Raw genomic sequence first — 26,610 nt, 5'->3', positions numbered from 1 at the left:
TGATGGTGTAAAATCTAGTTGCAGAGCGCCCCCTACATACAATGGTGTCATAGGGAGTCCTCTTCCTGATCCTGTTCTGGTGACACCCCAAATCTCAGGATTTTATATCACTTTCGGTAATAATTGTAAACAGGACAAATAGAGAGGCTGAATCTCCCTAAAGGAGGCCGAGGCAGCAATAGAAACCAACAGGAGGTCTCATCCCTCTCCACTCCCCAGAAAATCAATGCCTTTAGTTCTTCTGTAAAACAACCCAGTGAAGGGATGGGGGGGGAAATATGTTTGTCTTTTCCAGAAGGTTGGATGCAGAATACTTTCATGTCCAGCATACTAAATGGGTCCAATACTGGGATCATCTGAGAAATGTGTTCTGTATTCCTGGGAGGGAGGCACCTATGGGTTGGTGTTTGTAGAAAATGAACACAGAGAGGACAATGGCAAGTGCTGAGTGGCAGAGGTGACTGCATGGAGTCTGTAGTACCAGAAACCTACACAAATGTATTCCCATCCCATCCTCTCCATGGTCCTTCCCCACCCCATCCTTTCTAGGCTCCTTACCCCCCAAACTCTCTAGGCTCCTTACCCCCCAAACTCTCTAAGCTCAATTGCCTACAATTCCTCTAAATTCCCTTCACTCCCCATCCTCTCTAGGCTTCTTCCCTTCTCATCCTCTCTGGGCTCCTTCCACTCATTGTCCTCTCTGGGCTCCTTCCACTCATTGTCCTCTCTGGGCTCCTTCCACTCATTGTCCTCTCTGGGCTCCTTCCACTCACTGTCCTCTCTAGGCTCCTTCCCTTCCACATCCTTTCTATGTTCCTTTCCCATTCTCTATACTGTTTTTCCCTTCCCTATCCACCCTAGTCTCCTTCTCTCCCATTCTCCTTAGGTTTCTGCCCCCCACCCATCCTCTCTAGGCTCCTTCTCCCCCCCATTCTCTCTAGCCTCCATCCCCTCCCCCTCCTCTCTAGGCTCCCTTCCCTCTCTAGGCTCCTTCTCCTCCTCGTCATCTCTAGGCTCCTTCTCATCCTTTCTAGGCTCCTTCTCCTCCTCATCCTTTCTAGGCTCCTTCTCCCCCCCATCCTCTCTTGGCTCCATCCCCTTCCCATCCTCTCTAGGCCCTCTTCCCTCTCTAGGCTCCTTCTCCTCCTCGTCATCTCTAGGCTCCTTCTCATCCTTTCTAGACTTCTTCACCTCCCCATGCTCTCTAGGCTTCTTCACCTTCCCATTTTTTCTAGGCTCCTTCTGCTCCACATCTTCTCTTGGCTCCTTCTGCTTCCCATCCAAGTGCTGTTTGCTAATACATTGTCTTCCCGCTGCATAGTGGAAGTGTAGAGTTATGCCATGTAGTCATCCGTGGATAATTAGGTCTGCAAAGAGGTCTAGTGTGTCCGGTGTGCTGTGTGCTGAAGAAGCTCACGTGACTCAGTGGACGACACACGTTGACATCACAGCATCATGATGCCCACCTCTGTGGCATGCAGGCCTCTCCACGCAGCCTCACCACCTGGCCGCATTGCTCTGGACACACTAGACCTCTTTGCAGACCTCCTCATCCACAGATGATTACACGGCGTGCCTCTACACTTCCACTATGCAGCGGGAGGACAATGCATTAGCAAACGGCACTTGGATGGGTGAGCGGACTCTGTTTTTTGGACTAAGGCACTAATACACTGCGGGAGTCCCCATTCATGGAAATTGCTGGGCTGAGCTCCACCTGTCTGATGTCCTTGTTCCTATCGCTGGCACACAGGGCTCTATCAGTCTCATATTTCTGCTCACCCACTGCCTACTGCACTATCTATCCTGTCATTATAACCCGCCATCCATATACTGACAACACTGCTATTACCACAATTATCCGTGGATGACTACGTGGATTACCCCCTATGGGATCTATATGGGTCTGCCATGTATGTATATGACCTCACTGAGGATTGAGGGACTCTCCTGTGCTGAAAGTGAATGGTGACCGCTGCCTCCTTTGACTCTACAAGTGCCCCGTTCCGTCATCTCTTTACATCCATCTACTGGCTGTCTTTGTGCCAAGTGTGAGATAGCAGCGTGTGGCTTTATCTGATATCTCAGTGACTATCATCTACATATGAGGATACCTGAGGATTGTCCTCCATGACACCACAAGGGTCTATTATACATGTATGTGACCCCCATGAGGACTGATCGGGTCTGCCTCTACTATCAAGGAGCTTGATTCTGCCCGTCCCTTCATCACCTTCCATTGACTACAATGTCCACATTATCTATCCATTCTATTCTATTTCATGTTGTGTCAGTAATAAAAGTCACGGAGGGTTGGGAACCCTGCAAGGGGGGCAGAGATATGTGACTGCCTAGTCCAGCCTTTCTCAGCCAGGGTTCCTCCAAAGGGTTCTAGGGCTTCCTTGTCACTTCATTGGGCTGTATATGGAAGTGTCACCGACCAGCCGTTTCTGGATACACAGCTTTGTCATCATTGCACACACACAGGATTTTGTTTTTCATTCAATACATTTTTATTATAATTTCACTTTTAACAAGATTGCAAAAATAATCAGGAAATAGTAAAGGAAGAAATCCGATTGGTCAGGAAGATCCCTTGTCTGGAATGTGGGGGCGGAGTCATTATTATTGGTGTACAATACAATACACAACGTGTTCCATTATTATAACAAAGTATTGTAGAAAAGATCCCAACATAGAAAATGGGGGAAAGGAGGAAATAAAGGCGGATATGAAGGGGAATCTGTGTACGGGGAACACCTTAACAATCACCACGTTAGAAAATATATTTTTTGGGGAGGGGTTTAGCTAACCTTCAGGCCCCAGATCTGCATTTTCCCATTTGTGCAAAAATGGCCCTGGCAGTGAAAGGGTTAATGGGAGCCAGTATGAGTATCTGTGGACATGGAGTGAATTGCGGGCCCCCTTTGTGAGAATAGCTACCACATGTGTGGGACTGTGTTTGTAGGAGTGTGGTGCAGGTTTCTGATGTGTGGGTTTTTGTGGTGTGGTGCAGGTCTCTGTGGTGTAGTGTAGGTCTCTGTGGTGTAGTGCGGGTTTCTGTGGTGTGGTGCAGGTCTCTGTGGTGTAGTGCAGGTCTCTGTGGTGTGGTGTGGGTCTCGGTGGTGTGGTGTAGTGCAGGTTTCTGTGGTGTGGTGCGGGTCTCTGTGGTGTGGTGCGGGTCTCTGTGGTGTGGTGTGGTGCAGTGGGCTCCAACCTTTCCTCCTTTCCAACTCTATGCTTGCAGGCAATCCCCATCCCACTAGGCCTCCTTCCTCCAGCCTCACATCTTCCACCTGACTGCTCACACTCCACTCCCCACTCCTACTACTCAGCAGGCTCTTACACTATTAAGGGAGTCCCAGCCCCTTAGCAAGCCTTCTGTTGGGGATTGGCTGAAATCCCTGAAGAGTGCAACCTGGCTGGCTCCTCAGATCCGCCCACTTCCTCCAAGGCCCTCTTCCGAAAGGGTCAAAACAGGGGAATTCCAGAGGGGCTGCCTGCAGAGTCCCTCAGCCCTGATCACAATTTGACCCCTCTGGCTATCACACCATTAGGGTGTAGCTCCCCCTGGCTGTACTAGGAGGGCGCTACAATGTATAATGTTGTGTCTTAAAAGTTCATTTCACTATAATTGTTGTATGTCTATATGAGCTAGAAGGAATCACTCTCCTGTGGTCGACTCTAAACATTAGAGCTCCCCCTAGCTGCAGCCTGGTAATGACATTGCTGGGAGGTCTGTTCAGTTATCTGCTCCATACTTCCCGTCTTTATATAACATAATATAATACAATATAATATAATACAATATAATAGAATACAATATGATACAATATATCTCCTGACATTTAGGGGTCTATTGATAAACCCTTTGTCTAGCAGAGCGCTCAGTGACAAAGCATGTACATTCCTTCTGTATATATGGGGAACAATTTAAAATGATTTTTGACCTAAAATGGAAAATGTTGCCTTTTGTTAGAATTTCTATGAGGAAGATCATATTTTCATCGTTTCCCCGGGTTGAACCATGGGAGTTATTATACCACATAATAGATGTGGGGACCTCAAGTCCCGCAAGGGACAAACTTCTCCCCAACTGAAGTATTTTGTTCTGTGTATAGAGAAGGAATGGAAGCCGGGACCCCTCAGTGCAGGAACAAGGGGGGAGGTGATTACAAACACCAAATAATCCCGTGGTGGTCCCCACATCCTCTAATCTAGCTGAGATGTCATTGTTCTGCCAACGAGAAGGATGAACAAGATGAAGAGACGCGGTATATGGAAGTATTCTCTACGTTTCTGCAGACACAGCGGCCATTATTCCAAGCTGAGGGATTCTGGGAGAGCTCGGGAATAAATGTTACAATGGAAGAGTTTCTGTCCTCCAATGTAATGAGGACAAGAGAAGTCCCACATCATGGACTATAGTAGGAATGACAACTCTACAAAGCTGCACACCCTCCTCCATGTCTATGGATCCATCTAGGGATCTTCTCATGATTCTCATATCTATAGATGACTGGCTGACATGGCTGAATGAATGCTGGTCATATTAGTTCATCTATTCTCTAAGTGGGGTGGTATCTATTGGGCCAATCCCTTTTACAAACCACACATAATATCACCCCTCAAAGTGAAAACAGAAACGATTTGCACAAAATCAAAGAGTAGAAATATTTTCTGGTGGATCCCCTCTACCCAGACCCCATATGTAGACATAGAACAACAAGCGGTGTTCCCTCTCGTGCCGCACTCCTCCAACCACCCAAACCCACACAGAAGCCAAGGGAAATAATGAGAGGAAAGTTCCCCCCTAGTTTGGGGCGGAGTTCTCCTTCCCTCCTGTTGGGGGATGGGAGAAGGATGGACTGAAGACAGAGAGACGCTTCGGGGTCACCACTGTTCTGTAGAGCCTTGAAATGAAGGGCATCAACTTCAGAAGTTCTTGTCTGTGTAAAGTTCCCCGATAACGAGATCTGGGCTCTCCCGGCTTCTAGCTCTGTAACCCGCTATATCATTATCAGGAAACGCAACTCCGACACCCAAGAAGGGCTGAAGTTGTGTCCTTCATCTCCAGGATCTACTGACCACTCTGCACCCCGACATTTACTGCACTTCATCCATGTCTTTGGGGGCCTCTCATCTCCTTATCAACTGTTCCTTCCATGATGAAGATCAGCCATGGAGTATATCTGAGGTGTATATCAGGGGGTGCTTCTTCCGCACATGAGAGCTGGGATGTCCAGCAACATTCATCTAGAAGACATTTCCTGCACCCAAGGCACTAATACACCTCCAGGGTTGTGTGGGACCCCTGATGTACAGGAAGACAGGACTTCAGTGAGGAACATTTCCCTCACTCAGTACAGGAAAGTGGCTGCTTCCCCGTGTGAGATCTTTGATGTTTGGAAAGATGCGACTTCCATGAAAAACATTTCCCGCACTTAGGACAGGAATACAGCTTCTCCCCCGTGTGAGATCTCTAATGCCTATAAAGGTGGGAATTCTGTGAAAAACATTTCCTGCACTCCAGACAGAAATATCGCTTTTCCCGTTTGAGATCTCTGATGTGTGTGAAGATGTGACTTCCATGAAAAACATTTTCCGCACTTAGGACAGGAATACAGCTTCTCCCCTGTGTGAGATCTCTGATGTGTGTGAAGGCTAGACTTCACTGAAAAACATTTTCGGCACTCAGAACAGGAATTTCTGTGTGAGATCTCTGACTGTGTGACATTTCTGATGTGTGTAAAGATTGAACTTCCATGAAAAACATTTCCCAAACTCAGGACAAGAATACATCATCTACCCTGTGTGAGACTTCTTCCCCGTGTGAGATCTCTGATGGTTGGAAAGACTGGACTTCAGTGAAAAACATTTCCCACAGTCAGGACAGGAAAGTGGCTTCTCCTCCGTGTGAGATCTCTGATGAATGGAAAGACTGGTCTTAGCTAAAAAACATTTCCCACACTCAGGGCACGAATATGGCTTCTCCCCCATGTGAGATCTTTGATGTCTGGAAAAATTGTACTTCTGTGAAAAACATTTCCCGCACTCAGAACAGGAATACGGCTTCTCCCCTGTGTGAGATCTCTGATGTTTGGAAAAATTGGAATTTGTTAAAAAACATTTCCCGCACTCAGGACAGGAATATGGCTTCTCCCCTGTGTGAGATCTCTGATGTGTGTGAAGACTGAACTTGTCTGAAAAACATTTCCCACAATCTAGACAGGAATAAGGCTTCTCCCCTGTGTGAGATCTCTGATGTGTGTGAAGATGGGACTTGCCTGAAAAACATTTCCCACACTCTAGACAGGAATACGGCTTCTCCCCTGTGTGAGATCTGTGATGTATGTGAAGACTGGACTTGACTGAAAAACATTTCCCACACTCTAGACAGGAATAATGCTTCTCCCCTGTGTGAGATCTCTGATGTGTGTGAAGACTGGACTTGTCTGAAAAACAATTCCCACACTCAGGACAGGAATATGGCTTTTTCCCTGTGTGAGATCTCTGATGTGTGTGAAGATGGGACTTGCCTGAAAAACATTTCCCACACTCTAGACAGGAATACGGCTTCTCCCCTGTGTGAGATCTCTGATGTGTGTGAAGATGGGACTTGCCTGAAAAACATTTCCCACACTCTAGACAGGAATACGGCTTCTCCCCTGTGTGAGATCTCTGATGTGTGTGAAGACTGGACTTGACTGAAAAACATTTCTCACACTCTAGACAGGAATACGGCTTCTCCCCTGTGTGAGATCTCTGATGTATGTAAAGATGTGACTTCTGTGTAAAACATTTCCCACACTCAGGACAGGAATATGGCTTCTCCCCTGTGTGAGATCTCTGATGTATGTAAAGATGTGACTTCTGTGTAAAACATTTCCCGCACTCAGTACAGGGATATGGAATCTCCCCTGTGTGAGATCTCTGATGTCTGGAAAGATGATACTTCTCTGAAAAACATTTCCTGCACTCAGGACAGGAATACAACTTCTCCCCCGTGTGAGATCTCTGATGTCTGGAAAGAAGATACTTATCTGAAAAACATTTCCCACACTCAAAACAGGAATACGGCTTCTCCCCTGTGTAAGATCTTTGATGTTTGAAAAGACTGGACTTCACTGAAAAACATTTCCCACACTTAGTACAGGAATACGGCTTCTCCCCCGTGTGAGATGTCTGATGTGTGTGAAGACAATACTTGTCTGAAAAACATTTCCCACACTCAGGACAGGAATACAGCTTCTCCCCTGTGTGAGATCTCTGATGTGTGTAAAGATGGGACGTCTGGGAAAAACATTTCCCGCACTCAGGACAGGAATACGGCTTCTCCCCCGTGTGAGATCTCTGATGTGTGGAAAGATTGGACTTCTGTGAAAAACATTTCCCGCACTCAGGACAGGAATACGGCTTCTCCCCTGTGTGATATCTTTTATGCACATTAAGATGGTATGTAGAACTTAACCTCTTCCCGCACTCAGTACAGGAATATGGCTTCTCCCCCATGTGAGATCTTTTATGCCTATTAAGATTGGATTTATTACGAAAACCCTTCCCGCACTCAGTACAGGAGAACCTCTTCCCTGTTGGAAGGCCGGCCCGGTCCCGCACAGTCTGAGGGTCCTCAGGATACGAGGAATCCGATGGTCCATCTACACTGGGTGGTGCCGGATGGACATTGGAGGGAGCCGGGTTTTCTCCTGGACTATACTGTGTGATGTCCTCATCTTCTACTTTCCAGTCTGGAGACAAAGTGAGACAATCCTCGGAGGTTTTCCTCATCTCCCGGCCATGGACTAAAATACAAAGACAAAGAGGATTACTACACAGGAGCTGATTGGTTCCCCCAAACCAGGACTCCGCCCACATCAGGCAGCTTGGTCTCTGAGGAGCTTACAATTCTACCCTCAAGGGAACTAGGAAATGGCTCCTCTGATCTCCTACCAGGTCATTTCTTTATTCATGGACCTTAGTCAGAGAGTGAGGAAACAACCAGAACTGTCTTTTATAGGAGGGACAGTGATGAGGGGATTATAGGACGAGGGTCCCCACCCCCTCTATCACTCATCACCATCTTCCCAACACAAGAAGTACTGCACTTCCTTATTTACTCCATGATTTAGTCATGAAGAACAGCGGGGCTGAGCCCCACCAGAGGTCAGAGAGTGAGGATGGGGGGAGAACAACCAAGATGAAGACTGGACTGATTCTGAAGACCACCATCATTGGGGTATTGACTCCTCCCTCATTATCACTTTCTGTTTAAGGGTCCAAAGTTGGAGGATGTTATCACATTATTATCACCATGTAAAAGTCTGTGCTCCAATCACATCATCCGATATAAAATGTCCAGCTGGGAGGAAATGGGGGGAACAAAAGAGACTCCATATTATGTGTATATATAGCAGTGGGGGGAGGGGGGAGAGCAGAAGTCAGGACTATGGAATGTACAACAGAGTATATAGTGCAGGGGTCAGGAGTATGTAATGTACAACATAGAGTATATAGTGCAGGGGTCAGGAGTATGTAATGTACAACATAGAGTATATAGTGCAGGGGTCAGGAGTATGTAATGTACAACACAGAGTATATAGTGCAGGGGTCAGGAGTATGTAATGTACAACATAGAGTATATAGTGCAGGGGTCAGGAGTATGTAATGTACAACATAGAGTATATAGTGCAGGGGTCAGGAGTATGTAATGTACAACATAGAGTATATAGTGCAGGGGTCAGGAGTATGGAATGTATAACATAGAGTATATAGTGCAGGGGTCAGGAGTATGTAATGTACAACATAGAGTATATAGTGCAGGGGTCAGGAGTATGTAATGTACAACATGGAGTATATAGTGCAGGGGTCAGGAGTATGTAATGTACAACATGGAGTATATAGCACAGGGGTCAGGAGTATGTAATGTACAACATAAAGTATATAGCGAAGGGCCCAGGCGTATGTAATGTACAACAGAGTATATAGTGCAGGGGTCAGGAGAATGTAATATAAAACAAAGTATATAGTGAAGGGGTCAGGAGTATGTAATGTACAACATAAAGTATATAGTGCAGGGGTCAGGAGTATGTAATGTACAACATAAAGTATATAGTGCAGGGGTCAGGAGGATGTAATGTATTACAGTATATAGTGCAGGGGTCAGGAGGATGTAATGTACAATATAAAGTATATAGTGCAAGGTTCAGGAGTATGTAATATACAACAGAGTATATAGTGCAGGGGTCAGGACTATGTAATGTACAACATAGAATATATAGTGCAGGGGTCAGGACTATGTAATGTACAACATAGAGTATATAGTGCAGGGGTCAGGAGTATGTAATGTACAATATAAAGTATATAGTGCAAGGTTCAGGAGTATGTAATATACAACAGAGTATATAGTGCAGGGGTCAGGACTATGTAATGTACAACATAGAGTATATAGTGCAGGGGTCAGGAGTATGTAATGTACAACACAGAGTATATAGTGCAGGGGTCAGGAGTATGGAATGTACAACACAGAGTATATAGTGCAGGGGTCAGGAGTATGTAATGTACAACACAGAGTATATAGTGCAGGGGTCAGGAGTATGTAATGTACAACATAAAGTATATAGTGCAGGGGTCAGGAGTATGTAATGTACAACATAGAGTATATAGTGCAGGGGTCAGGAGTATGTAATGTACAACATAGAGTATATAGTGCAGGGGTCAGGAGTATGGAATGTACAACATAGAGTATATAGTGCAGGGGTCAGGAGTATGTAATGTACAACATATAGTATATAGTGCAGGGGTCAGGAGTATGTAATGTACAACATAGAGTATATAGTGCAGGGGTCAGGAGAGTGTAATGTACAACATAGAGTATACAGTGCAGGGGTCAGGAGTATGTAATGTACAACATAGAGTATATAGTGCAGAGGTCAGGAGTATGGAATGTACAACATAGAGTATATAGTGCAGGGGTCAGGAGTATGTAATGTACAACATAGAGTATATAGTGCAGGGGTCAGGAGTATGTAATGTACAACATAGAGTATATAGTGCAGGGGTCAGTAGTATGTAATGTACAACATAGAGTATATAGTGCAGGGGTCAGGAGTATGTAATGTACAACATAGAGTATATAGTGCAGGGGTCAGGAGTATGTAATGTACAACATAGAGTATATAGTGCAGGGGTCAGGAGTATGTAATGTACAACATAGAGTATATAGTGCAGGGGTCAGGAGTATGTAATGTACAAGTTATATAGTATAAGGGTCAGGACTCACAGTATTAGTATTCTGTAATCAGTGGAAGCTTAAATGTTTACTGTAGACAACATGTAGAGGTGAGTTGGGATTAAACCATCATGAAACAGGTTAGATTGGAGGTGAGCAAATCCTTGGACCGAGGGGTGGCGGTGGACGTGGTATACTTGGACAGAGGGGTGGCGGTGGACGTGGTATACTTGGACAGAGGGGTGGCTGTGAACGTGGTACACTTGGACAGGGGGGTGGTGGTGCACATGATATACAAGGACAGAGAGGTGATTATGGACGTGGTATACTTGGACAGAGGGGTGGCCGTGGCATACTTGGACAGAAGGGTGATTGTGGACATGGTATCTTGGACAGAGGGGTGGCGGTGGACATGGCATACTTGGACAGAGGAGTGGCGGGGGGACGTGGTATACTTGGACAGAGGAGTGGCGGGAGGATGTGGTATACTTGGACAGAGGGGTGGCGGGAGGATGTGGTATACTTGGACAGAGGGGTGGCGGTGGACATGGCATACTTGGACAGAGGAGTGGCGGGAGGATGTGGTATACTTGGACAGAGGAGTGGCGGGGGGATGTGGTATACTTGGACAGAGGAGTGGCGGGGGGACGTGGTATACTTGGACAGAGGGGTGGCGGTGGACACGGCATACTTGGACAGAGGAGTGGCGGGAGGATGTGGTATACTTGGATAGAGGAGTGGCGGGAGGATGTGGTATACTTGGACAGAGGAGTGGCGGGTGGACATGGTATACTTGGACAGAGGAGTGGCGGGTGGACATGGTATACTTGGACAGAGAAATCTGAATGTAAATGGATTGAAAACTGGCTAAAAGATGGTATTCAGAGAGTAGTGGTTAATTATTCATACTCTGAATGGTCTGGGGGTGTCAGTGGAGCACCCCAAGGTTCAGTCTTATTAGTGGGGTACTCCAGGGTTCAGTGTTATTAGTGGGGTACCCCAAGGTTCAGTGTGATTAATGGGGTACCCCAAGGTTCAGTGTTATTAGTGGGGTACCCCAAGGTTCAGTATTATTAGTGGGATACCCCAGGGTTCAGTGTTATTAGTGGGGTACCCCAGGGTTCAGTGTTATTAGTGGGGTGCCCCAAGGTTCAGTGTTATTAGTGGGGTACCCCAAGGTTCAGTATTATTAGTGGGGTACCCCAAGGTTCAGTGTTGGGCCCCTTACTTTTTAATATATATATAAACAATATGGGGTGTGAGATTATAAACCCCATTCCAGTCTTTGCAGATGACACCAAGCTGTGCCGGGGAATAACGTCCTTACAGGATGTCTCCAACTTACAAGCCGACCTCAATGCTCTGTGTAATTGGGGGGCTATGGGGCCAATGAGGGCTAATGGTGATAAATGTAAGGTTCTGCACTTGGGGGGGGGCTAAGAATATGCATCATACATACTAGGGGGGTACAATGGTGGAGAAGGATCTGGGGGTGTCAATGGTGAAGGATCTGGGGGGGGTCAATGGTGAAGGATCTGGGGGGGAGTTAACGGTGGAGGATTTAGGGGGGTCAAAGAACATTGGGGAACTGGAGAAAGTAGAAAGAAAGGCAACCAAACTGATACAAGGCATGGAGGAGATCAGCTATGAGGAAAGATTAGAGGAACTGAATGTATTCTCTACTGAGAAGAGGAGATTAAGGGGGATATGATCTCCATGTATAATACATAAGGGGGGGATATGATCTCCATGTATAATACATAAGGGGGGATATGATCTCCATGTATAATACATAAGGGGGGATATGATCTCCATGTATAATACATAAGGGGGGATATGATCTCCATGTATAATACATAAGGGGGGGATATGATCTCCATGTATAATACATAAGGGGGGATATGATCTCCATGTATAATACATAAGGGGGGATATGATCACCATGTATAATACATAAGGGGGGGATATGATCTCCATGTATAATACATAAGGGGGGATATGATCTCCATGTATAATACATAAGGGGGGGATATGATCTCCATGTATAATACATAAGGGGGATATGATCTCATAAGGGGGATATGATCTCTGTATAATACATAAGGGGGATATGATCTCCTTGTATAATACATAAGGGGGATATGATCTCCATATATAATACATAAGGGGGGATATGTTCTCCATGTATAATACATAAGGGGGGATATGATCTCCATGTATAATACATAAGGGGGGATATGATCTCCATGTATAATACATAAGGGGGGATATGATCTCCATGTATAATACATAAGGGGGGATATGATCTCCATGTATAATACATAAGGGGGATATGATCACCATGTATAATACATAAGGGGGATATGATCTCCATATATAATACATAAGGGGGGATATGTTCTCCATGTATAATACATAAGGGGGGATATGATCACCATGTATAATACATAAGGGGGGATATGATCTCCATGTATTATACATAAGGGGGATATGATCTCCATGTATAACACATAAGGGGGGGATATGATCTCCATGTATAATACATAAGGGGGGATATGATCTCCATGTATAATACATAAGGGGGATATGATCTCCATGTATAATACATAAGGGGGGATATGATCTCCATGTATAATACATAAGGGGTGATATGATCTCCATGTATAATACATAAGGGGGGGATATGATCTCCATGTATAATACATAAGGGGGATATGATCTCATAAGGGGGATATGATCTCTGTATAATACATAAGGGGGATAGGATCTCCATGTATAATACATAAGGGGGATATGATCTCCTTGTATAATACATAAGGGGGATATGATCTCCATGTATAATACATAAGGGGGATATGATCTCCATGTATAATACATAAGGGGGGATATGATCTCCATGTATAATACATAAGGGGGGATATGATCTCCATGTATAATACATAAGGGGGATATGATCACCATGTATAATACATAAGGGGGATATGATCTCCATATATAATACATAAGGGGGGATATGTTCTCCATGTATAATACATAAGGGGGGATATGATCACCATGTATAATACATAAGGGGGGATATGATCTCCATGTATTATACATAAGGGGGATATGATCTCCATGTATAACACATAAGGGGGGGATATGATCTCCATGTATAATACATAAGGGGGGATATGATCTCCATGTATAATACATAAGGGGGATATGATCTCCATGTATAATACATAAGGGGGGATATGATCTCCATGTATAATACATAAGGGGTGATATGATCTCCATGTATAATACATAAGGGGGGGATATGATCTCCATGTATAATACATAAGGGGGGATATGATCTCCATGTATAATACATAAGGGGGGGATATGATCTCCATGTATAATACATAAGGGGGGATATGATCTCCATGTATAATACATAAGGGGGGATATGATCTCCATGTATAATACATAAGGGGGGATATGATCTCCATGTATAATACATAAGGGGGGGATATGATCTCCATGTATAATACATAAGGGGGATATGATCTCCATGTATAATACATAAGGGGGGATATGATCTCCATGTATAATACATAAGGGGGATATGATCTCCATGTATAATACATAAGGGGGGGATATGATCTCCATGTATAATACATAAGGGGGATATGATCTCCATGTATAATACATAAGGGGGGATATGATCACCATGTATAATACATAAGGGGGGGATATGATCTCCATGTATAATACATAAGGGGGGATATGATCTCCATGTATAATACATAAGGGGGGATATGATCTCCATGTATAATACATAAGGGGGGATATGATCTCCATGTATAATACATAAGGGGTGATATGATCTCCATGTATAATACATAAGGGGGGATATGATCTCCCTGTATAATACATAAGGGGGATATGATCTCCATGTATAATACATAAGGGGGGATATGATCTCCATGTATAATACATAAGGGGGGATAAGATCTCCATGTATAATACATAAGGGGGGATATGATCTCCATGTATAATACATAAGGGGGATATGAAATCCATGTATAATACATAAGGGGGGATATGATCTCCATGTATAATACATAAGGGGGATATGATCTCCATATATAATACATAAGGGGGGATATGTTCTCCATGTATAATACATAAGGGGGGATATGATCACCATGTATAATACATAAGGGGGGATATGATCTCCATGTATAATACATAAGGGGGGGATATGATCTCCATGTATAATACATAAGGGGGGATATGATCTCCATGTATAATACATAAGGGGGGATATGATCTCCATGTATAATACATAAGGGGGGATATGATCTCCATGTATAATACATAAGGGGGGATATGATCTCCATGTATAATACATAAGGGGGGATATGATCTCCATGTATAATACATAAGGGGGGATATGATCTCCATGTATTATACATAAGGGGGATATGATCTCCATGTATAATACATAAGGGGGGGATATGATCTCCATGTATAATACATAAGGGGGATATGATCTCCATGTATTATACATAAGGGGGATATGATCTCCATGTATAATACATAAGGGGGATATGATCTCCCTGTATAATACATAAGGGGGGATATGATCTCCATGTATAATACATAAGGGGGGGGATATGATCACCATGTATAATACATAAGGGGGGATATGATCTCCATGTATAATACATAAGGGGGGATATGATCTCCATGTATAATACATAAGGGGGATATGATCTCCCTGTATAATACATAAGGGGGATATGATCTCCCTGTATAATACATAAGGGGGATATGATCTCCATGTATAATACATAAGGGGGGATATGATCTCCATGTATAATACATAAGGGGGGATATGATCACCATGTATAATACATAAGGGGGGGATATGATCTCCATGTATAATACATAAGGGGGGATATGATCTCCATGTATAATACATAAGGGGGGGATATGATCTCCATGTATAATACATAAGGGGGATATGATCTCATAAGGGGGATATGATCTCTGTATAATACATAAGGGGGATATGATCTCCTTGTATAATACATAAGGGGGATATGATCTCCATGTATAATACATAAGGGGGATATGATCTCCATGTATAATACATAAGGGGGATATGATCTCCATATATAATACATAAGGGGGGATATGTTCTCCATGTATAATACATAAGGGGGGATATGATCACCATGTATAATACATAAGGGGGGATATGATCTCCATGTATTATACATAAGGGGGATATGATCTCCATGTATAACACATAAGGGGGGGATATGATCTCCATGTATAATACATAAGGGGGGATATGATCTCCATGTATAATACATAAGGGGGATATGATCTCCATGTATAATACATAAGGGGGGATATGATCTCCATGTATAATACATAAGGGGTGATATGATCTCCATGTATAATACATAAGGGGGGGATATGATCTCCATGTATAATACATAAGGGGGGATATGATCTCCATGTATAATACATAAGGGGGGGATATGATCTCCATGTATAATACATAAGGGGGGATATGATCTCCATGTATAATACATAAGGGGGGATATGATCTCCATGTATAATACATAAGGGGGGATATGATCTCCATGTATAATACATAAGGGGGGGATATGATCTCCATGTATAATACATAAGGGGGATATGATCTCCATGTATAATACATAAGGGGGGATATGATCTCCATGTATAATACATAAGGGGGATATGATCTCCATGTATAATACATAAGGGGGGGATATGATCTCCATGTATAATACATAAGGGGGATATGATCTCCATGTATAATACATAAGGGGGGATATGATCACCATGTATAATACATAAGGGGGGGATATGATCTCCATGTATAATACATAAGGGGGGATATGATCTCCATGTATAATACATAAGGGGGGATATGATCTCCATGTATAATACATAAGGGGGGATATGATCTCCATGTATAATACATAAGGGGTGATATGATCTCCATGTATAATACATAAGGGGGGATATGATCTCCCTGTATAATACATAAGGGGGATATGATCTCCATGTATAATACATAAGGGGGGATATGATCTCCATGTATAATACATAAGGGGGGATAAGATCTCCATGTATAATACATAAGGGGGGATATGATCTCCATGTATAATACATAAGGGGGATATGATCTCCATGTATAATACATAAGGGGGGATATGATCTCCATGTATAATACATAAGGGGGATATGATCTCCATATATAATACATAAGGGGGGATATGTTCTCCATGTATAATACATAAGGGGGGATATGATCACCATGTATAATACATAAGGGGGGATATGATCTCCATGTATAATACATAAGGGGGGGATATGATCTCCATGTATAATACATAAGGGGGGATATGATCTCCATGTATAATACATAAGGGGGGATATGATCTCCATGTATAATACATAAGGGGGGATATGATCTCCATGTATAATACATAAGGGGGGATATGATCTCCATGTATAATACATAAGGGGGGATATGATCTCCATGTATAATACATAAGGGGGGATATGATCTCCATGTATTATACATAAGGGGGATATGATCTCCATGTATAATACATAAGGGGGGGATATGATCTCCATGTATAATACATAAGGGGGATATGATCTCCATGTATTATACATAAGGGGGATATGATCTCCATGTATAATACATAAGGGGGATATGATCTCCCTGTATAATACATAAGGGGGGATATGATCTCCATGTATAATACATAAGGGGGGGGATATGATCACCATGTATAATACATAAGGGGGGATATGATCTCCATGTATAATACATAAGGGGGGATATGATCTCCATGTATAATACATAAGGGGGATATGATCTCCCTGTATAATACATAAGGGGGATATGATCTCCCTGTATAATACATAAGGGGGATATGATCTCCATGTATAATACATAAGGGGGGGATATGATCTCCATGTATAATACATAAGGGGGGATATGATCTCCATGTATAATACATAAGGGGGGGATATGATCTCCATGTATAATACATAAGGGGGGATATGATCTCCATGTATAATACATAAGGGGGGATATGATCTCCATGTATAATACATAAGGGGGGATATGATCTCCATGTATAATACATAAGGGGGGATATGATCTCCATGTATAATACATAAGGGGGGATATGATCTCCATGTATAATACATAAGGGGGGATATGATCTCCATGTATAATACATAAGGGGGATATGATCTCCATGTATAATACATAAGGGGGATATGATCTCCATGTATAATACATAAGGGGGATATGATCTCCATGTATAATACATAAGGGGGGGTATGATCTCCATGTATAATACATAAGGGGGATATGATCTCCATGTATAATACATAAGAGGGGATATGATCACCATGTATAATACATAAGGGGGGATATGATCTCCATGTATAATACATAAGGGGGATATGATCTCCATGTATAATACATAAGGGGGGATATGATCTCCATGTATAATACATAAGGGGGATATGATCTCCATGTATAATACATAAGGGGGATATGATCTCCATGTATAATACATAAGGGGGGATATGATCTCCATGTATAATACATAAGGGGGATATGATCTCCATGTATAATACATAAGGGGGGATATGATCACCATGTATAATACATAAGGCGGATAGGATCTCCATGTATAATACATAAGGGGGGATATGATCTCCATGTATAATACATAAGGGGGGATATGATCTCCCTGTATAATACATAAGGGGGATATGATCTCCATGTATAATACATAAGGGGGGATATGATCTCCATGTATAATACATAAGGGGGATATGATCACCATGTATAATACATAAGGGGGGATATGATCTCCATGTATAATACATAAGGGGGGATATGATCTCCATGTATAATACATAAGGGGGGATATGATCTCCATGTATAATACATAAGGGGGGATATGTTCTCCATGTATAATACATAAGGGGGGATAGGATCTCCATGTATAATACATAAGGGGGGATAGGATCTCCATGTATAATACATAAGGGGGATATGATCTCCATGTATAATACATAAGGGGGGATATGATCTCCATGTATAATACATAAGGGGGGATATGATCTCCATGTATAATACATAAGGGGGGATATGATCTCCATGTATAATACATAAGGGGGGATATGTTCTCCATGTATAATACATAAGGGGGGATAGGATCTCCATGTATAATACATAAGGGGGGATATGATCTCCATGTATAATACATAAGGGGGATATGATCTCCATGTATAATACATAAGGGGGGATATGATCTCCATGTATAATACATAAGGGGGGATATGATCTCCATGTATAATACATAAGGGGGATATGATCTCCATGTATAATACATAAGGGGGATATGATCTCCATGTATAATACATAAGGGGGGATATGATCTCCATGTATAATACATAAGGGGGGGATTGCTGTAGGAAAGTCCTGGATTCTTTCTTGGATACACAGAATATAACTGGATATAACATTTATAGGGAAAGTTGATCCAGGGAATATCCGATTGCCTCTCGGGGGGTCAGGAAGGATTTTTTTCCCCTGCAGGAGCAGATCGGATCGTGCTTTGCTGGGTTTTTGCCTTCTGGTGGATCAGCTGTGGGTGTCGGATTATAACTTTTATTTTTAATGGTACAACTAGATGGAATGTCTTTTTTCAGCCAGACTAACTATGTAACTTTGTAGGTCCCACACCGCTGCCTCCCATCTCCTGAGACTGCACTCAGTGACTTGGGTCTGAGACACTACAGACATATCCCTCCACCCGGCACAGCCAGCAGATAACAGAGAAGGTCCCCTGGAGGAGTCAGGCACAAGGCAGGAGACCCCAGTCACATGTCCTGGGTGCCTACATTATGCAATGCTTAGAGTAAAAATCAACATTTTGCTGCCAGCTGAACCCCAGAACCTCCATAAATCCAGTCTAGATACATAAATTGTGTCTGCAGCACAGAGAAGGAAGATTATCGGAGAGAAATCCAGGAATACAGGACGGGGAACACAGCTCAGGAAAGTGACCAGGGGATTACAGGCTGATATCACCCAGTCCCCGCCCTACTCTGGACCAATCAGTGAGCAGTATGGGTGGAGGAATGGATTTAGTGTTCATGACCCACCTGTGCTGATCTCTGTAGGAGTGTCCTCCTCTATAAATGTCCCCGTTATTCCATCCTCCTCCATAGACTGCTGATCATCCCTCACATACGCCTCTTCTTCTTCTGCTTTCACCTCAAATTCTATATCGATTGGATCTCCACTCTAAATCAAGGAAATGAGAGAAAATATCATCTGTAAAATATAAGGTCACATAAAAATCCACAAATTGTCTCCATAAATCCATGTTCTAGATGCTCCATCCCACCAACCTTGCAATAGTGAGGGATGGTGTGACCTTCCTGTGTGGAATCCCGGGAATACAGAGGACGGGGACATCTCTCTGGTGGGTTCCCATGAGTGGATCCATCTGTAGGAAACACACACACTGACTGAATCCATTGTTTCTATGTGTTTATCAGATGATGGGGGATCTAGGTGGATCCTCCGTACTGCTCTCTCCTTTACAATAAAGTCTCCTCTTACCCGGTGATGTGAGGGGCGGCTGATTGTCCATCATGACGTCCTTGTAGAGGTCCTTGTGTCCTTCTAAATACTCCCACTCCTCCATGGAGAAATAGACAGTGACACCCTGACACCTTATAGGAACCTGACACACACAATGATACAGTCACCATCCAGACACATCCCTTGTCTGTTACTGGAGAATGTCCCAGAATTCCCGGCACCGCTCACCTCTCCTGTCAGCAGCTCCATCATCTTCTTGGTGACTTCTAGAATCTTCTGTGTCTTCTGTCTTGTAGGGATCAGGGATGGAGGTGGGGGGATGGTGGTGGGATTCTGGATTCTCGAGGATCTTGTGGTCATACGATGAGATCTCCTTCTTGTGTCATTGTTGGTAGATTTCTTCATGACTCCTGTACAGTTCTGTGTGATACAAAGAGGTCTTACCTGTCCATAATGGACAACAAGAGGAAGTACTTGGTATAGCAGAGTCCAATGTTTGGTGAAAGGATTGGTGCAAAGCTGTAGGTTTTGGTTCTGTTAGTCATGATGCCATCAGGTGGTCTGACATTGAGCTGTACAATAGAGATGGTCTGCATCCCTCACACAAGGGCACTCAGCTCCTTACTATGGAATTTAGGAGGTTTTTGGACATGCATTTAAACTGAGAAATGGGGGCAGAGATGTCATTGTTGAGGATCATTTCTGTCCCCAGCAGGCTGAAACAAATGTGAGGTTGGTGTTGCTCAGGACGGGGCTGATGGGGTCACTTCAGTTACAGTTTCTGCTGGTAAACATAAAGCAGTAGATGGCAGTGCTTGTCATGTCATTGCACTAATGCTCCGAGTTTAGGCAACAAGCTTTGTGAGCTGACAGCTCTTATGTCTAGGGACCACTTGGACCTTGTTGTAATTACAGAGACGGGGTCCAAGGATTCAGATGACTGGGAAGTAACTATACCAGGCTATACACTATACAGGAAAGACAGAGTAGGGGGGAGGGGAGGTGGAGTTGTCATATATGTCAGAAATAGCATAAGGAGAACATTAATTCAAGCAACAAAAGAAATACTGGAAACCCTCTGGGTCTGCCTTCCAACCAGAGAGGGATCTTCCCTTAGAATTGGTGTCATATGCAGACCCCCAGGACAGGCTGAAGATTAGGAGGACTTCTTGATTGATGAGATAACACAAATGGCAATAAAGGGGGAGGTTTTCATTATGGATGACGTCACCACGCCTGACATTAACTGTAAATCTCAAACTGTTATTACAAGCAGTAGCAGAGATGTAATGGAAGCACTGAATGGGGCTTCTCTAAAACAGTAAAAAGGCCAACCCAAGGTGGTCATATTCTAGACCTAATACTGACAAATGGGGATAAACTGTGTAATATTGAGGTGGGAGAAAATGTGGGTTCTAGTGATCACCAATGTCTTTGGTTTGATATTACAATAAGAACTGAAAAATCAAAAACAAAAGATTTAGATTTCAAAAAGACAAATTTTGGTGAAATGGGCGAATTTCTAAAAAATGAGTTGAAAGGTTGGAGTAAAAGGACCGGAGTAAGTAATCAGTGGGCACTGATAGAGTCGACCATCCTGGAGGCAACTAGATTGTATGTCAGGCAAGTTAGTAAGAATAAACAGAAGAGAAAACTGATAAAAAAATATACAAAAGGAGGCCAAACACATTATCAGCGCTGCCAAAGCACAGAAAGAGGAGGAAATTGCTAAATCTATGAAGAAAGGAGATAAAACATTTTTTAGGTACATTAGTGATAGAAAAAATATGATGGGATCACTAAAATGAAATCTGGGCACCACACCTATGTTGGGGGAGACCTGGATGTAGCAAACCACTTAAACAATGACTTTTGTCTTCTCAGAAGTAAATTATACTAATAATAATAAGTTGGGAAATCATATTGGTTCCAGTAATGATGGATCATTTTTAAGATTTCCGGAGACAGAGGCAGCAGAGGAACTGGCTCAGTTAAAGATTAATAAATCAATAGGCCCTGATGGATCATCCCAGAGATCTCAGAGAACTTCGAGGTCTAGTTGTTGGACCAGTAACGGATCTTTTTAATCAATCTATTCTAACAGGAGAAGTCCCTCATGACTGGCGGACAGCTAATATTGTACTGATCCACAAGAAGGGCAGCAAGGTAGAAGCCGGCAATTACAGGCCAGTGAGTCTAACATTGGTGGTAGTCAAGTTAATGGAATCACTCCTGAAAGGAAGGATCATTGATCATCTAGAAACACACAACTTGCTGGATCCAAAGCAGCATGGCTTTGCTGAGGGCAGACCAGGGCATCTGATTGGGTTTTTTTTTACTATATTACCAATGATTTGGACCAGGGTGGTGCTGTGGACATAGAATATCTTGATTCCAGCAAGGCATGTGATACAGTTCCACATAACGATCTAATACAGAAGTTGGACAAGCTAGGACTTAGCCCTTGGGGGGTTCAGTGGATGTGCAGCTGGATAAATGATAGATACCAGAGTGTGGTTGTAAATGGGGATCACTCAGAACAGAGAGCAGTCACTAGTGGTGTACCCCAAGGTTCTGTACTGGGACCTGTTCTATATGTAATCTATATGTAAGTGATAGAACTAAAGGGTTGTTGGGTAAGGGGATGTCTCTTTGCTGATCACACAAATGTGTGTAATAGGGAGGATATCCCTGGAGGTGTCTGTAACATGGAACAGGATTTGGCATTGCTAGAAGATTGGTCAAAAAAGTGGAAATTTCAGTTCAATGTTTCTAAATGTAACATAATGCACCTAGGGAAAAATAATCCCTTGAGAGTGAACAACATGGGGGTACAGTGTTGGCCAACATTACAGAGGAAAAGGACTTGGGTACTTATTTCAGATGATTGCAAAATGAGCAAACAGTGGGGAAAGCAAATAGAATTCTAGAGTGCATAACTAGAGGGGTCCATAAAGGAGGAAGGAGGTCCAGATTCCTCTATAAAGATCTTTATATCACTAGAGGGGTGACCAGCAGGAGGAAGGAGGTCCCGATTCCTCTATATAGATCTTTATATCACTAGAGGGGTCACCAGCAGGAGGAAGGAGGTCCCGATTCCTCTATATAGATCTTTATATCACTAGAGGGGTCACCAGCAGGAGGAAGGAGGTCCCGATTCCTCTATATAGATCTTTATATCACTAGAGGGGTCACCGGCAGGAGGAAGGAGGTCCTGATTCATCTATATAGATCTTTATATCACTAGAGGGGTCACCAGCGGGAGGAAGGAGGTCCTGATTCCTCTATATAGATCTTTATATCACTAGAGGGGTCACCAGCAGGAGGAAGGAGGTGCAGATTCCTCTATATAGATCCTATCACTAGAGGGGTCACCTGCAGGAGGAAGGAGGTCCTGATTCCTCTATATAGATCTTTATATTACTAGAGGGGTCACCGGCAGGAGGAAGGAGGTCCCGATTCCTCTATATAGATCTTTATATCACTAGAGGGGTCACCGGCAGGAGGAAGGAGGTCCTGATTCCTCTATATAGATCTTTATATCACTAGAGGGGTCACCGGCAGGAGGTCCCAATTCCTATATATAGATCTTTATATCACTAGAGGGGTCCCCAGCGGGAAGAAGGAGGTCCTGAATCCTCTATATACAGTAGATCTTTAGTTGGACCTCATGTAGAATACTGTGTCCAGCTCTGGAGACCTCACTTACATGAAGATATTGATAAGATAGAACAAGTCCAGAGACGGGGAACAAAAATGGTGAAAGGTCTGGGGGGGATAGAACATATCAAGAGAGACTTCAGGAACTTAACATGTCCAGTCTGGAGGAGAGAAGGGAAAGGGGAGACATGACTGAAACTGTTAAATACATGAAAGGGGTGAATACGGTTCAGGAGGGCAGGATTTTCAACATGAAACCAAAATGAAGAACACGAGGACATGACCTCCAACTAACTGGAGGAAAGTTCACAACTAATCTCAGAAAGTATTATTTTACTGACAGAGTAGTTGATGCTTGGAGTGAACTTCCAGCAGAGGTAGTGAGCCAGTCAACAGCAAATATCATCAAACATGCTTGGGACAAACATAGATCTATACTCAGACAAAAAACAAAATAAAAAACCAAGTCCAAAACATATATATAGATCAAATGTGCTTTAATATCAACCTGAAATCCAACCAGCTCTCCTCTGCAAGTACTTTACCGGCTCCTCCTCCCATTCCCCATCAGGAATCCATGTCCCTGAGGAAGTCACATGATTCATTATGTAATGAAGAAAGTGTGATGACATCATTTCCGGTCAGACGGTGGCCGCCATCTTGGTACACCTGTTCCTGTGTATGTTATTACCAATGCTTGTATGGGTCTGCTGGCCTGATTTTGAGTATTCTATACCCGGTTTTTATACATTAAACATGAAGTATTACACTATGAGATGTCCTCTGATTTTTTTTGAACACGGATTTCTGATGAGGAATTAGAGGAGCCAGTAAAGTACTTACAGAGGAGAGCTGGTTGGATTTTGGGTTGATATTAAAGCACATTTTACATATATTCCGAGATGAAAATGGGAGAGGAGCGTGCACGCTCGCTGGTGGAGGATTCTTCCAAGTCACATGTGGAATATCTGCTGATTTGAAGATTTTTCTGCATTACAGATCTTGATTTTTCCTGCATTTACGGACATTTATTCACAGACTGTCACTGTGTTGAGGGCTCAGCCGGGTGTTTAATGGAATATTATTATCTTTATATTTTGTGTGCTTTGTTATATATATTATTATTTATGCCTTGATATATATTACTCAGACTATTTGCACATTTGTTGAAGTTGCACTCATTGGTTTGCTCACATTTGGTGTGGCCTAGCAGGACATCCATTGTTTTTGGATCTTTTCCTTCCCTTGTGTTTGGTGATTCTCTAGGTATGCACTTCTATCACCTTAGTTAGGGGCTCTGTCAGGTGTTTACTTTATGGTTAGCTTTAGTGAGTAGCTCAGCACTATTTATCTCCATTTATTTTGTAGTGTTGTGGGGATGCAGTTTGGTGTTTGCAGACACTCTTAGTTCATCATATTAGGTTTGGCAGCACAAGAGGATTTTTTCTTTATTTAACCCCTTCATTACACTCACCTCTCCAGTCAGCAGGCTGAGGATCTCCAGGGTGAGCTTCAATATCGTCTCATTCCGGGGAAATTCCTTCCTTACAATCTTCCTGAAAGTCTGCTGATTGTCCATCATGACGTCCTTGTAGAGATCCTTGTGTCCTTCTAAATACTCCCACTCCTCCATGGAGAAATAGACAGTGACACCCTGACACCTTATAGGAACCTGACACACACAATCATACAGTCACCATCCAGACACATCCCTTGTCTGTTACTGGAGAATGTCCCAGAATTCCCGGCACCGCTCACCTCTCCTGTCAGCAGCTCCATCATCTTCTTGGTGACTTCTAGAATCTTCTGCATGTTGTGTCCCTCAGGGTTTAGGGAGTCACATGGAGGCACTGTGATGGTCATATGATCACCTGACTTCAGAAGAGGAAATCTCTGTATTGAGGAACCAATAGGAATATCATGTTAGATTCCCAGAATCCTCCTCACCTCTCCGGTCAGGTCTGTGTTTTATTAATAGAGTTGAGAGAGATATCATGTGACCTCCCAGAATCCTCCTCACCTCTCCGGTCAGGTCTGTGTTTTATTAATAGAGATAAGAGTGATGTCATGTGACCTCCCAGAATCCTCCTCACCTCTCCGGTCAGGTTTGTGTTTTATTAATAGAGATAAGAGTGATGTCATGTGACCTCCCAGAATCCTCCTCACCTCTCCGGTCAGGTTTGTGTTTTATTAATAGAGATAAGAGTGATGTCATGTGACCTCCCAGAATCCTCCTCACCTCTCCGGTCAGGTCTGTGTTTTATTAATAGAGATGAGTGATGTCATGTGACCTCCCAGAATCCTCCTCACCTCTCCAGTCAGGTCTGTGTTTTATTAATAGAGATAAGAGTGATGTCACGTGACCTCCCAGAATCCTCCTCACCTCTCCGGTCAGGTCTGTGTTTTATTAATAGAGATAAGAGTGATGTCATGTGACCTCCCAGAATCCTCCTCACCTCTCCGGTCAGCAGGTAGATGATCTCCAGGGTGAGGTTTAGTATCTTCTCAGTCATGTGACTCCGGTCCTCCTCCATCCTCATTGGTGCCATCATGTGATCTATACAGGTCTCCTTGAAGACGGATAACTTTGGGAAATGAAAGTAAGAATGATTTGGATGGTATTGGTCACACAATAATAGGATGTGGATGTGAGGGGGGAATAGGAGGGTTGCTGGACATTGAAGAACTACTCCCCCCATGGAAAGATATTTAATCTGAACTGTTTAGTATTTGCTACATCATGGAGGTCCTGGCACTATCTTGACCTGCCAGATCAGAAATCCCCTTTTCTCTGTTGGGTTTGTTTGGTCTCTGAACTGGTTTTGATGAGTATTAGATCTGCAGACAAGGAATGATAAATCTGATCCTTCCTATGACTAGTTTGCTCTGAGGCAGTGCTGTGAGGTCAATGTCGGCTCATCATGATGTCCAGGAAGGGGAACTTGATGACTTTTGGCTGGAGTTGCTGACTTTAATAGCCAGAACTTTGACTGCAAGGCTCCAATCTCTAGCAGCCTGCTGACTGACAGGAGTGATGTCACTGTCACTCTCTGCAATAAGAGAAGAG

General features: G+C 43.2%; 3 protein-coding genes across 3 annotated transcripts in view; 1 reads left to right on the top strand and 2 right to left on the bottom strand.

Annotated features, from left to right (window-relative positions):
* Window positions 1-26,610, top strand: part of LOC149452141 (uncharacterized) — a 408,968-nt gene that overhangs the window by 251,261 nt on the left and 131,097 nt on the right. The gene's annotated exons all lie outside the window — the stretch shown is intronic.
* On the bottom strand, window positions 2,490-7,555 carry LOC149452146 (uncharacterized). The gene has a single exon (XM_089689736.1). The coding sequence runs from the start codon at window positions 7,510-7,512 to the stop codon at window positions 5,806-5,808; it is 1,707 nt and encodes a 568-aa protein (XP_089545862.1). The 5' UTR covers window positions 7,513-7,555; the 3' UTR covers window positions 2,490-5,805.
* On the bottom strand, window positions 19,683-25,405 carry LOC149452145 (uncharacterized). The gene is made up of 4 exons (XM_089689737.1): window positions 25,302-25,405; window positions 25,018-25,215; window positions 19,902-20,303; window positions 19,683-19,785 (listed from the first exon to the last, which is right to left on the bottom strand). Exons 1-3 carry the CDS (start codon window positions 25,353-25,355, stop codon window positions 20,016-20,018), a joined length of 540 nt encoding a protein of 179 aa, XP_089545863.1. The 5' UTR covers window positions 25,356-25,405; the 3' UTR covers window positions 19,683-19,785; window positions 19,902-20,015.

This window comes from Staurois parvus, unplaced genomic scaffold (genome assembly GCF_062004578.1).
Source record: "Staurois parvus isolate SC_StPar_1 unplaced genomic scaffold, SC_StPar_1.0 ptg000494l, whole genome shotgun sequence".
In the NCBI taxonomy this organism is placed as follows: domain Eukaryota; kingdom Metazoa; phylum Chordata; class Amphibia; order Anura; family Ranidae; genus Staurois; species Staurois parvus.
The sequence above is the reverse complement of the archived record's forward strand: the minus strand, read 5'-3'. Positions and strand labels throughout refer to the sequence as shown.

What these genes read in the sequence shown, in the direction of transcription:
- LOC149452146 (XM_089689736.1), bottom strand. Translation starts at nt 7,512, where the DNA reads ATGGGGGAGAAGCCATATTCCTGTACTGAGTGCGGGAAGAGGTTAAGT.
- LOC149452145 (XM_089689737.1), bottom strand. Translation starts at nt 25,355, where the DNA reads ATGCAGAAGATTCTAGAAGTCACCAAGAAGATGATGGAGCTGCTGACA. An exon ending in TGGAGCTGCTGACAGGAGAG is followed by an intron (nt 25,216 to 25,301) that starts GTGAGCGGTGCC and finishes TGTGTGTGTCAG; the next exon opens with GTTCCTATAAGGTGTCAGGG. An exon ending in TCAGCCTGCTGACTGGAGAG is followed by an intron (nt 20,304 to 25,017) that starts GTGAGTGTAATG and finishes TGTATCACACAG; the next exon opens with AACTGTACAGGAGTCATGAA.